Source organism: Canis lupus, chromosome 24 (assembly GCF_011100685.1).
Source record: "Canis lupus familiaris isolate Mischka breed German Shepherd chromosome 24, alternate assembly UU_Cfam_GSD_1.0, whole genome shotgun sequence".
Lineage (NCBI taxonomy): Eukaryota > Metazoa > Chordata > Mammalia > Carnivora > Canidae > Canis > Canis lupus.
The window spans coordinates 21,525,398-21,538,082 of NC_049245.1; the positions used below are offsets into that span (position 1 = coordinate 21,525,398).

The 12,685-nt window shown below is 47.1% G+C and overlaps 1 protein-coding gene across 8 annotated transcripts in view; it reads left to right on the forward strand.

Annotated features, from left to right (window-relative positions):
• The first annotated feature begins 2,077 nt into the window (after positions 1 to 2,077).
• The window catches only part of HM13 (histocompatibility minor 13), a 40,516-nt gene continuing 29,908 nt past the window's right edge, over positions 2,078 to 12,685 (forward strand). For 2 of the 8 annotated variants that reach the window (XR_005377732.1, XM_038571912.1), the window contains exons 1-3: positions 2,078 to 2,358; positions 11,714 to 11,812; positions 12,162 to 12,290. Coding sequence is in view for 6 of the 8 variants with exons in the window: in XM_038571912.1 (XP_038427840.1) it covers positions 2,176 to 2,358; positions 11,714 to 11,812; positions 12,162 to 12,290 (411 nt within the window). In the remaining 2 variants the exon portion in view is untranslated. The remainder of the gene's footprint in view (positions 2,359 to 11,713; positions 11,813 to 12,161; positions 12,291 to 12,685) is intronic. The other 6 variants (XM_038571913.1, XM_038571915.1, XM_038571914.1 and 3 more) reach the window with 6 other exon arrangements.

Here is a 12,685-nt window from a genome sequence, read left to right on the forward strand (position 1 = left end):
AAATGCTCAGCCCAGTGGGAAGCAGGAGTGTCTCCAATTTCCAATCACGAACTCTCAGATGAGGAGGCACAGAGCTGTGAGGCCTGGTTGCTGGGCAAATCCGGTGACCTGAATTATTGATGGATGAATTCATCAGGCACACTGCCTTCCATCCATTCAAGTCATGTCCAGCTTATTGAAAAACACAGCCTGAAACTGTACTCCATCTGCCCAGAACTAAGTTATTCTGGTCCAAACTCCTTAGCTTCCTTGTAGCTGAAATGTTGCAAAGAGCAAAGGCTTTGGAGTCCTACAGACCTGAGTTCAAGAGTCTCCTCTTCTATTCTGGCTGTGTAACCTTGGTCTGGCTAGTTTAGCTTACCTCTGTGAGGCTCAGTTTCCTCATCTGTAAAATGGGAGTAATCATCTCTTACTAATGTTATGGAGATAAAACACACACAGACACACAGACACCTACACATACATGAAGTTACTAGTTCAGTGCCTGGCACACACTAGACTAACAACTCTTTTTTTTTTTTTTTTTTTTAATGTAGGCTCCATGCCCACTGTGGAGCCCAACTTGAGGCTTGAACTTACATCCTGAGATCAAGACCTGAGCTGAGATCAAGAGTCAGACACTTAACGAACTAAGCCACCCAGGTGCCCCAAAACAACTCTATTATTCAAACTGTTATAGTCTGGGATATCTGGGTGACTCAGTCAGTTAAGCATCTCAACTCTTGATTTCAGCTCAGATCGTGATCTCAGGGTTATGAATTGAGCCCTGCAAGGAGCCCCACCTTGGGCTTTGTGCTGGGTATGGAGCCTGCTTAAGATTCTCTCTTTCCTTCTCCCTCTGTCCCTGCCCTCTAAAAAACACCCAAAACAAAACAAAAAACTTCTTGTAGTCTGACTTCTTACCTCTGTCTGCCCTCCCCGTGAAACCCATGTTCCAACCCCACCTCACCACCTGTTAAGCTTGGACCAGGCCATGTGATTTTATATTGTGTCATTTATCAACTTATACCTTCTCAGCTTTAAATCTACTTGTTTTGTCCACTCTGTACTAATGGAGCTGGGCCTTGTTCTCTCCTTTCCCAGCTGACATGGTTAAGCTTTTTCAGTACAGTGTACCAAAGGGACATCGGAGAGGAATGGATCTTCTCTTCCTCGCTTCAGGTTGGCTTACCTTCTGGGTTCCTGGAGAGCATGCTTTTTTTCTCCACTACTTACTGGCCCAAAGTTTCTCTAGTGGTAGGTGTCTGCATGGTGCAAACTTCTCAGTTTGCCTGCCACATACTTTCTCCAGCTTTTAACCAGGACAGCAATTGCATAGGCAAGAGCCCCAGACAGCACGGGGCTGCACCCAAGTTCAGGTTACTCCTACCCATACCTCCTCAGCCCTAGACACACATACTTTGAAAGCTCCACAGGACTGTCCACCTGCAGAGCCAGCCACCTGGTATCTGTCCTCTGAAACTGACGGGAACCACCCTGGCCCAAGCCACGTGCAGAAGTGAACTAGATTCCTAGAGAGGGAAGTCCCTTTGAATTATTTAAGTCCATTAGCATACTATGTAAAACATAAGTACACACGGACATCCTCCAGATATCAATTTTTATTTATTTTATTCATTTTATGGTCTATCCAACATCTTCCCCAACCACCGCACTAAAAATGCAAGCTTTCAGTCTCAGAGTATTGAGACGGACTCTTGCCTGTATTGTTCTTCTCTGTGTCCCCAGAGCCCAGGACAGCGTCTGGGCATCAAATATTTAAGGGGTTAAGGAACAGCTGAATATTGGATGAATCAGTCATGAATGAACAAATTCTTAGTTATTAGGATGAGGACTTGAGGGGAGCGGAACAGCCTGGGTGGAGGAAGTCGGCGAGGCCCGGGGCACAGGACCCTCAGCTCTCGCTAGGGACGGCCGATGCCCACCGCGGTGGTTGCGAGTTCCCTCCCCCACCGCTCGGGAGTTGCTTAGCAACGGGTCGCCCAGCCCTCCGCCACCGGTAGAGGGCGCGCGGGCGGGGAGACGTGAACGCGCACGCGTGCGCGGCGCGGACCGGCGAGGGCTGCACGTCACTTCCTGTTTCTTTAAGGGAACGTGGCTTTTCCCCGCAGCGCCCGTCTTCCCGTCTGTGTCTCTGCTGCGGCGGCCGGAGCGGACCCCGAGCGCAGCGTCGCCATGGACTCGGCCCTCAGCGACCCGCACAACGGCAGCGCCGAGGCAGGCGGCACAGCCAACGGCACGACGCGGCCGCCTTCCACGCCCGAGGGCATCGCGCTGGCCTACGGCAGCCTCCTGCTCATGGCGCTGCTGCCCATCTTCTTCGGCGCCCTGCGCTCCGTGCGCTGCGCCCGCGGCAAGGTAGGGTCCGAGGCAAAACCGCGCGCGCTTTCCATCTCCTACCCGGGACATGACTGACACAGACCTTCCGCACGCCCGCCCTAGCAGGACAGACACCTCCTCTCCCCGGACGCTGACGCTTGCCGGCACGGATCACCACCGCTTCCCCACCCCGAGCCCACATCCGGGAGCTGGCCTTAGCTGCCCCGGGATCTGACACCTTTTCAGATAGGGACCGGCTTCTACCCCCACTCGGACCCTGACACATCCCTTCCTCTGTGCATCATGCTGCAAACACTGTCAGCCTCACATTGCGATTCGGGCATGTATTCTGAGCCTGCTGGACCCAGCCAGCCTGGCCCCACTCTCTGCTCCGGCTGCTCATCCCATATGGGACACACCTCATCCTGCGCTCTGAGTCAACCCCCATCTGTACCTGATGCGCTCTGGTCCTGACAACTGAATGGTATAATCCCCTGTCATTCCTCCGTTGGAAACCTTGCCACATCCACCCTAGGGCAAATTCTAGGATCCAGACCCATCCTGAAACGGTGACACCTGTCTAACTGGAATCTGTGGCCTGTAGTGTGCTCTTCTAGAACCACCAGATCAGGCCCTTGCACCGCCTCAGAAAATTAACTCAAGGATATAGGCACAGCTCAGGCCCCAGTTTTTGCATCACTTCTCAGACCAGTTCCACTCAGCCAGCCTCTCAGAACCTAGCATCCTAGCACCTCTTTTTTTTTTTTTTTTTTTTTTTAAAGCAAGCATAGACACCTTCTTTTGCTGATTTGCTCTCCCTAACTGGTAGACACTCAGTCTTGGACCTGTTCTAGACCGAGCCCAGACCCTGTTCCCAAATCCTCACCCTGTTCTCACCCCAGAACCTGACCCTCCCTCAAAGTAGCTTTTCTCCCGGTGCGCCCTGAGACAGTCCCTCCACCACACTGGGCTCACCTGCTGAGCAACTTGAACTGCTGTTGGCCTCTCTTACCAGACCAGGCCAGACCCATTCCTGACCTTCCTCAACAAATGTCCCATTGGGTACCTAGGAGGATTCCATCATCTCTCCCCACCCTCCATCTTCTTCTCTATATTAAGTCCTCTCCAGCCCCTAGCACCAGTGGCTTCCATTTCCTGTCATCCTTTCCCTTCCTGATCTGTAGCTCCTCCCCTACCTAAACCTGAAGTTGAACCTAAACGGAAGCTGTCTTACCCAAAGAGGGCAGGTCCACAAAGCAGTTGCCACTTTGGAAACTGCTCAAGTGCAGGTTCTCAAAACATTACCCAACTTGAGGTCTGCCACCTTCCTTCCCCAAGATCAGAGAACTCTCTGTTGGCTCCTTCTGTGGGCAGTCACAAAGGGGAGTAGTCAGCAGGGCAGACACAAAGGGGAGTAGTCAGCAGGGCTCTTCTAAGCAGAGTTCAGGTGGCCTTCAGCTTCCCTGCTGCCATGCCTTTTTGCAGACCCTTGGTGCAGAAGGAGGTTTTGAAATAGACCAGGACAAAGGAGGTAAAGGCAGCATGGCATGAACTGGGCAGCTTGATCTAAGGGGCTCCCAAAACTGAGTAATTCTCCTTGGTGTCTTCTACACAAGGATCATTAATCTCTTGAAGTATTTTACCAACAACAGAATTTCCTGAACTTTCACTGTTGTCATAGGGGGTGGAGGGTCAAAAATGAGTAAGTCAGCCCTGTTACCAAGGACTTTAGGTGCCTGGACAGAGGAAGAATAATTAGCAATGTGATTGCAGTACAGTAGCACTGTGGGGTTTAAGTAGAAAGTTTGAGCATACTTGAGGCAGAGCAGAGAGGCTTTACGCTGGAGGTGGGCTTAAGTCTTGGTGCAGAGGCAGAATTTCAGCCAGAAGGCATTCCAAGCAGTAAATCAAGTAAGCAGCAGTACAAGACAGTTTAGGAGAGGGGCGCCTGGGTAGTGCAGTCAGTTAAGTGTCCAACTCTTGGTTTCATCTTGGGTCATGATCTCAGGGTGGTGAGATGGAGCCCTGTATCCAGCCGAGTTGAGCATAGAGTCCACTTGAGATTCCCTCTCCCTCTCAGCCCCTCCCACTCATGCTCATGCTCTCTTTCCTCTCTCAAATAAATAAATCTAAAAAAAAAAAAAGTTAGTTTAGGAGTTGGTGGAAGGTCTGATGTGGGAACAGAGGGCATGCATAGAAAAGAGCTTTCGATCCACCATAGCCTCTAAATACCTCCCCCACCATCCCCTAAGGCTGCATGAAATCGCAGACAGCCAGACCCACCACTAGTAACCAGGATATTCTGAAGGTTTGCAAAGCCTTCACCTTCTTTGATTCTCCCACCAACTAAATGTTACAGATGAAACCAGTTTTATTTTCCCTGTCGTATGGAGAAAGAAACTGAGGGTCAAAGAAATGACTACTCGTGATCCCGCTGCCAGTTAGGGGCAGAACTGGGTGTTGCTAGACCTAGTCCAGGGCTGCCCTTGGTACAGGTGCTTCTAAAGACCCACACAAGTGGCATTTGGGCCCAGGGGAAAAAACAAGCCAAACACTTCCCTTTTCCTGCCCTGAGTCATGTTTCCCTGGTCATGTGGAAAGGAGAGAGAAAAGTTAGTGTGGGGGCCCAGGAGTTTTGACTTCCCACCAGTGTTAGACCTTAAAGCCAGCTGAGAGAGGGCATGTGAGGACAGAATTCTCCATGGAGCCAAGTTGTCCATAACAGGCAGGGCAAATTGTGAAATCATGGAGAGAAGAAGGTGGAGCATCCAGGAGTATGTTGGGAAGAAGCAGCTGTGGGAGGAGCGGTCTTAGAGGGGTGCCCATCCCTGTCAGAGACTTATGTTCCCAGAAGGGAGCAAATCCCAGCCCAAGCAATAGCTGGAGATCAGATTACTTCAAAGGCCCTTCTTGGCCTGTAACTCAGAGGAGCCCCTCAGCCAACTGGATTGGGCTTCTGCTCTGTGCCAGCACCCCTGGTACCCTGCCCAGGGGCTGGGTATCAGGGGTGCTGGAACAACGAAGGCCAGGCCCTTCTCAGTCCCCACAGAGAAGCAGATGTGTGAGCAGCTGACTAAACTGAATCCTGATATGCCTTCCAGAGGAGGCCACAGCTGCCTTTGCATGGATGGGCGAAAGTTCAGCAAGCAGAACAGGAGAGAGGGAGGCATGGCATTGCAGGGCACATTCAGGGAGGCAATGAGGAGTGTGATGTGAGCCAGGGGCAGGGCCTTGGAGGACTTAACAGGAAGATGCTCAGGCAGCCTGCAGCCATTCTGTACAACAGAATCCTGAAGGCAACACAACAATTGATTTTCATAGTTACAAAATGACCACATACTTGCACTTGTGTAAAAAAAAAAAAAAAAAAAATTTCCAGGCCATGGAAAAGTATAAAGGAAAAGCCTCCTTAGTACCACTCCTTGAAGGAACCTGGTTATTGGTGTGTAACCTTCTGGAACTTTTTCCATGTAAATACAAATGTGTGTGCCTATGTGTGTATACAAATGTAAATTTATTTTTACAACAATGGGATTTTACAGCACAGACCGCTCTGCAGTTTAATTTTTTTTGTTTTTAATACTATGTCTTGGTCGTTTTTCTATGTCAGTACCTGCAAATCTGCATCATTATTTTATGCAGGGAGGGTAAGTAATGCATGCCCATGGTACAGAATTCCAAAGGTGCAGAGGGTATCATGAAAACCTCTGTCCTACCCAGCTACCTAATCTCCCTCCCTAGAGGCAGCCCCTGTTACCTGTTTCTTAGATATCCATCCAATAAATTTGTGCCTTTACAAATAAGCATATGCTTTCCCCTCATTTTTGCATTATAACTTAAATTTTGTTATAAATACACTTTTTTGCACCTTGCTTTTTTCACCAAATAGATGTTGGAGGTCAAATATATCAGTACATATGGAGTGGTCATGTTCTTTACAAGATTTTATTTGAGATTAAAAAAAGAAGAAGATTTTATTTGAGAGATAGCATGCTCCAGAGAGAGCACTAGCAAGGGAGAGGGGCAGAGGGAGAAGCAGACTCCCTGCTGAGCTGGGAGCCCCATGCAGGGCTCGATTTCCAGGACCCTGGGATCATGACCTGAGCCGAAGACAGGCACTTAACCGACTGAGCCACTCAGGCATCCCTCTGTTCTTTAATAGCTATATGATGTCCTACTTGTATCCCACAATCTGTTTAGAGCACTGGTTCTCAAAATGTGATCACTGGACCACCAGCAGCAGCAACATCACCTGGGAACTTATTAAAAATGCAGATTCTGAATCAGAAATTCAAGGTGGGCCTGATAGTCTTTTTTTCTCCAGCCCTCCTGACAATTCTGATATGTGCTCGTGTGAGAACCTCCAACTTAGAGTCCTCTGCTAGTTGTTTATACAAGTGTCCGTCTTTTCCTATTACAATCCATGCTGAAATTAATCTCCTTATATGTTTGTTATGTCACACTCGTCTATATTCGTAGAACGATTTTTTTTCTTTTGAAATTGATTTGCTGGGTCAAAGGCTACGTGCATGTTTGATTCAGATTATGCATCATAGAGATGTGTAAATTTATACCCCCACCAGCAGTGACCTCAATTCCTGTGTAATGGCTGCGCAGTAGTCCAGTCTCCAGGGCTTTGTGAGCCAGGTATGTGATACAATCAGGTCTAGGCTTCAGAAAGAACTCAGTGATGGGAGGGAGGAAGAACAGGAAGGAGGCTGGTGAGGTGGTTGCAGTGAAGACTGTAGTGGGGCACAGGATTGGAGTTTGGGGGTTAGTTCTAGAAATGCTTAGGAAGCAGTCATGGTGAGGTGAGTGAGTGAGTGAATATGGGAAGAAGATGAGACCCTGGGGTCTCCAGCTGGGGTTACAGAGTAACAGAATGGTCCATAAATTCCAGATCATTTCTAGGGCATGGCCTGGAAGCAGTACTCCCAGAGGTCAGGCCGAGCCAATGACTTGAGGCCAGGTATCTGTCTTCCCTTGCTGCTTTTGCTTCTGTCCTGATAACATCCAGAATGTTACTGGAAGCTAAATTTATTTCTGCTATTTGTGTCAGCTTCACACACACACACACACACACACACAAATTATGTTTTATGTTTGGGGAGCTATTGCATTTGCCTAAGAGCATCTGGCTTGACAATCTACATGGAATTAGAAAATCCTAACAACTTTTTTTAACTTTTTGTATTTTTGTAACAACAAAAGTTAACTCTTGGGGGAGGGTTGTTTTGTTTTGGGGTGGGGAACTGAGGGAGAAAGAATCTTGGCAGGCTCTGCACCCAGTGCCAAGCCCGATCCAGGGCTCCATCACAACCTTGATATCATGACCTAAGCTTGAAATTAAGCGAGTCAGATGCCTAACTGACTGAGCCACCCAAGTTCCTCAAAGGATAACTGTTCCATTGTCACAGGCTCCCTGAGCATCATATCACATCTTGCCAGCAGAAATTTCCTGGTAGGAAAGAGAGGTTATCTAGGAAGTAGTGGCTAAGAGTTTGGACACTGGAATCCTGTGTTTGAATCCTGGCTCCACCACTCACAAGTGTAACTTTAAGCAAGGTACCTCACCTCCCTGAGCCTTAGTTTTCTTATCTGTAAAGTGGAGCTCTTAAAAATACCTGCTTCAAAGAGTTTTTGTGAGGATGAAATCATGTAAAGCACCTAGAACAGGGCTTGGCACATGGAATGTGCTCCATAAGTGTTATCCTTAGTACCTTTACTGTCAGATTTCCAGTCTTCCGTCTGACTCAACATTGCAGCTTGGATATTTACACAGTCACCTTCAGAGGCGCCCAGAGTCCTCTGTATAGTGAAACATGTACTTGGCTTGTTCACAAGTAATTTTAAGCCTCTTCCCACCCAGGATGCAGGGAATATGTGGACATGAGCCATGGCCCTGATTTATAAGTGAGGCCAGAGTCCCACCTTCTCTGCACCTGCAGGTCTGTCTGCCTTGTGTTTCCTTTCTTTGTACACAGAGCAAATTCCTCAACTCAGTCAGTGTGTATATGGCTCCTACCCCCTACCAGAACCTGTGCTTGACCTTCAGGGCTTTACCAAAGTGCCGACTGCTTTCTTGTGATTGCCTTATACATACTAGTAATAATACAGATAATCTAGACAGCTCGTGTGACAGCTCAAGGCACAACACTAAGTATTTCCAGTGCAAAGGTCATAGAATCCTGGGGCACCTGAATGGTTCAGTTGGTTAAGCATCTGCCTTCAGTTCAGGTCATGATCTCAACATCCTGAGATCGAGCCCTGTGTCGTCCTGGGATCCAGCCCTGAGTAGGGCTCCCTGTTCAGCAGTGAGTCTGCTTTTCTCTCTGCCCCCACCCCGATTTGTGCTTGCACATACATGCTCTCTTAAATAAATAAATAATAAATCTTAAAAAAAAAAAAAAAAAAAGGGTTGTAGAATCCTAAAACTCATCATATAGCTGAGGAGACCAAGGCTCTGAGAGAGTAACATTCCCAGGCCTCAGAGCTGGGAGGAGGCAGAGCTGGAAGTTGGGCTGGGCTTTCTAACATCAGAGCCCTCTCCCAACCATTTGGCACTTGTACCAGGTATCACAGCAGCATACATCTTATTTTGTCATGTGTCACACCGTATTGTGATATTCTGTTTAAGTGTCAGTGTTTAAGTGACCTGCCTGCCTGCCTGTGGACTCTTTGAGATTAACAGCTGTCTAATATACATTTGTACCTACGCCCCTGCTACACAGGACATATATGTGGAAGCGCATGGAGAGGTGGGGGAACTTTCCCAAGCCCCATGGCACACTGCTGCCAAAAGCAGAAAGAAACCTAAGGCTGGGGGCAGCCTGGGTGGCTCAGTGGTTTGGCACCTGCCTTCAACCCAGGATGTGATCCTGGAGACCCGGGTTCGAGTCCCACATCGGGCTCCCTGCATGGAGCCCGCTTCTCTCTCTGCTTGTGTCTCTGCCTCTGTCTCTCATCAATAAATAAAATCTTAAAAAAAAAAAAAAAAAAAAAGGAAAGAAAGAAACCCAGGGCTGGGGAAGTAGGAAGAGGGAGAGAACCCTGCCTCTTTGTGTCAGTACTGCTTACCTGTCCCACCCCCTCCTTCCAGCAGAGCTGCCCCTGGGTGCTCCAGAAAGGAGGGTCTCCCAGGCACCTCAGTCATACATATGTTGGGTTTTGATGAAGTGCCTCCCCACTCACCTCTCCCTGACAATATCAGCTCCTCATACAGTCACGGTATTTTATAGTTTGCCAGGCTATTTCACATCCCATATCTCATTTGGTGGAAGTCCCTTGGCCCTTTTAGAGGTAAATAAAGCTAGAGATTGTGATCCTGTTTGACAGAGGAGTTTAAACTGAGACTCAGTGAAGGATTTGCCTCAGTCACCCAGCAAGCCATTAATAGAGCACTGAATACCTTGATTTTACTTTACATGTATTATTTGCATATGTGTCAATTTTATCTGTAGGAAAAATTCCCTGAAGTGGAATTGCTTGGTCAAGGGTATATGCACTTGTGATTTTGACAAATATGTAAGTGTGCTCTTTGCAGGGAGACCAGTTTACCCTCCTGAAGGCACCAAGGGTGTACCTGTTTCCCCATAACCTTACCAGCTCAGTCTGTTATCTAGCATGGGGATGTTTGCTATTCTGATAGATGAAAAATGGAATCTTAGTGAACTTCAACTAGAGTTTCTCTTATTAAAAATGAGAATGAAAAAAAAGGTGAGGATGAACATTTTTTCCTGTGATTAAGAGCCTTGTGTGCTTCTTGCTCTCTGACCCTTCTCTGTATCCTTGGGCCCATGCAAACTACAACTTGAAGCACCTGCTGAGTTATACTCCCCAAAAGACTGGACCAGAACCAATAGTGTATGCACATCCTAGCTCCCCGCCTCCCGGTTCTATTTCATGACCATTTCATGGGTTTACTGCTCTCTGACTTCATCTCCTTCCCCTTCTGCATTTTTCCTTCCATCCTTGAGCAGAAGGTCTACCTGACCCAAAAACTGCCAGGCAGCTTCTCCTTTAGCATGTTTTGTTGGTTTTTTTAAGAGGCAGCCATGAGCCAAAAAATTAATGAGATACTGAGGCTGAACATGATCCCTTGTCCCAGGGATGCTTTTGCCTTATTCACAGGATGGACACTGTGGCAGTGGAATCTCAGGCATTGTGATGAGCCTGTGGAGAGAACCTCTCTTTGACTTGAACAGAAGTCTCATCTGGCATTGCTAGGACTTTTGGTAGCTAGGATATAAAATAGAATAGACATAGAAAAGTGGGAATTGCAGTGGGGGAGTCAGCTTAGCCTAGTGGGAAGTCTGGGAAAGCTTCACCGCAGTAACATTGGGCAGGATCTTGACGACTGAGGATTCTGCGTAGCCGAGAGAGCATGGAGAGCATGATCTTGAAAGCTTTCAACTCTGTTTTTTCAATATAAATTTAAACCAGAATTATACTACCATTGATATAGATTTTCATTAGAAAGGTTTCTAGGGGCAGCCCGGGTGGCTCAGCAGTTTAGCGCTGCCTTCAGCTCAGGCCCTGATCCTGGAGACCGGGGATCGAGTCCCGCATCAGGCTCCCTGTGTGGAGCCTGCTTCTCCCTCTGCCTGTGTCTCTGCCTCTCTCTGTAGCTGTGTGTCTCTCATGAATAAATAAATAAAATCTTAAAAAAAAAAAAAAAAGAAAAAGAAAGAAAGGTTTCTGGTAGGAATTCTGTGAAGTTGATAAAATCTCTATGCTGTGCTATTGCTCTACTCCCAGTTTTTTCCTTTTTTTAAAGTGCTGAAATTATTTTGACCACATTGAGGTTTTTTCATGTACGTATTTATCCTCTGTCATGTCTTTACCCAAATCACATTGTTGCCAACTATAGCATCTGCCATTATGGATTTAATCATGGCTTTTACTCTTACCAGATTCAATTTTCCCAAATTCCTCAAGTTTAAGTTTGATCAAGATTTGCTCCTCCTCACGTTTGGCATCTGCCCAATTGCAGCTTCCGTTGCTGTCAGTTTTATTTGTTGTTGATTTGTTTCTACTCCGAACTATTGGATAACAAATTCATCACATCTACCTGGTAGCTAATCCATAAGGAAACTGGGAGTAGTTCTCAGGAGGTGTAGAACTGCTCTACTGTCCTGAGCGTTCAGAATTCTCTTGCAGGTATTGCATACCATACCTGCCTCTGCCATCACTCTTCTCCCTAGATCTGCCACACATGCAGTGCCAGAGTCCAGATTGCCCCAATGGCAGAATGGCAGGGTGGAGCATCTTGCCCCTGGGTGAGCAGAGGGAACCACATTGCCACGGCCTAGGGTCAGGAAGATGGGGTGAGCTCTAGCCCTCAGAAGCCAGAACCACACCCTTTGCTAACAGGCACCTTTCTTGTCTGCTCTAGAACGCCTCAGACATGCCGGAGACCATCACCAGCCGGGACGCTGCCCGGTTTCCCATCATCGCCAGCTGCACGCTCTTGGGGCTCTATCTCTTTTTCAAAGTAAGTCTTCTGTCACTTGTTGCGTCATTTGGTTAAATAACTTCACTTTGTCTTGTTTTATTTTTCCCATCACAGGAGACATGCATGTTCATTTGTAGAAAATAATGAGCAAGAGGGGGGAAAAGTCATCATAATTCACCTCAAGACCAACTACACAGAGATAACCACCGATGGTGTTTGGGACTCCTCCCTATAGTCTTTTATTTCTTTTCTCCGCGTGGCTTTTTTTGTTTTGTTTTCATGATACCGTTTTTTGGTTGCATTGTACTGTTTATGCTGGGACGGGATATAGCTTGTGTCTCTGATGCACCTCTACCATACTAATTGCCTTTTTTTTTAATTTACCGAGGTTTATTTTCCCAATAAAAGTTACACAGGCTCAGTGTTGAAAACGTGGAAAACACAGAAAAGTAAAAAGGGGAAAACAGCAGTCATCCAAAACCCCACTACCAGAGACAATCACAGATTCCCTTTGGAGGTGTGTCCTTGCGCTGTTTTCCTGGTGCATGGTTTCTCCGTAGCTGTGGCCACGTGGCGTACTCAGTTTTGTAGCTGCTGCTTTCACTCCCCATTAATAACATCATAAGCATTCTCTCATGTTACTGCAAACTCTTCTTAAGCTTTTTTTTTTTTAATAAAACATGCACTATTATGAAAATAAGATGCAGAAAACATAAAGGGAGGGAAAAATACACAGAGGTAACAATTGCTATTAACATTTGGGCATGTTTCCTTTCAGGCTTTTAATAAGCATGCTTTTAACATAATTAGAATCCTACCCTAGCTGTAGTATTGTGTCTTTTGTTTTTGTAGGAGTGCCTCACAAGTGCTTTTTTTCTGGTCACTGAAAAGCTCTCAAGAACAACTTTTAAT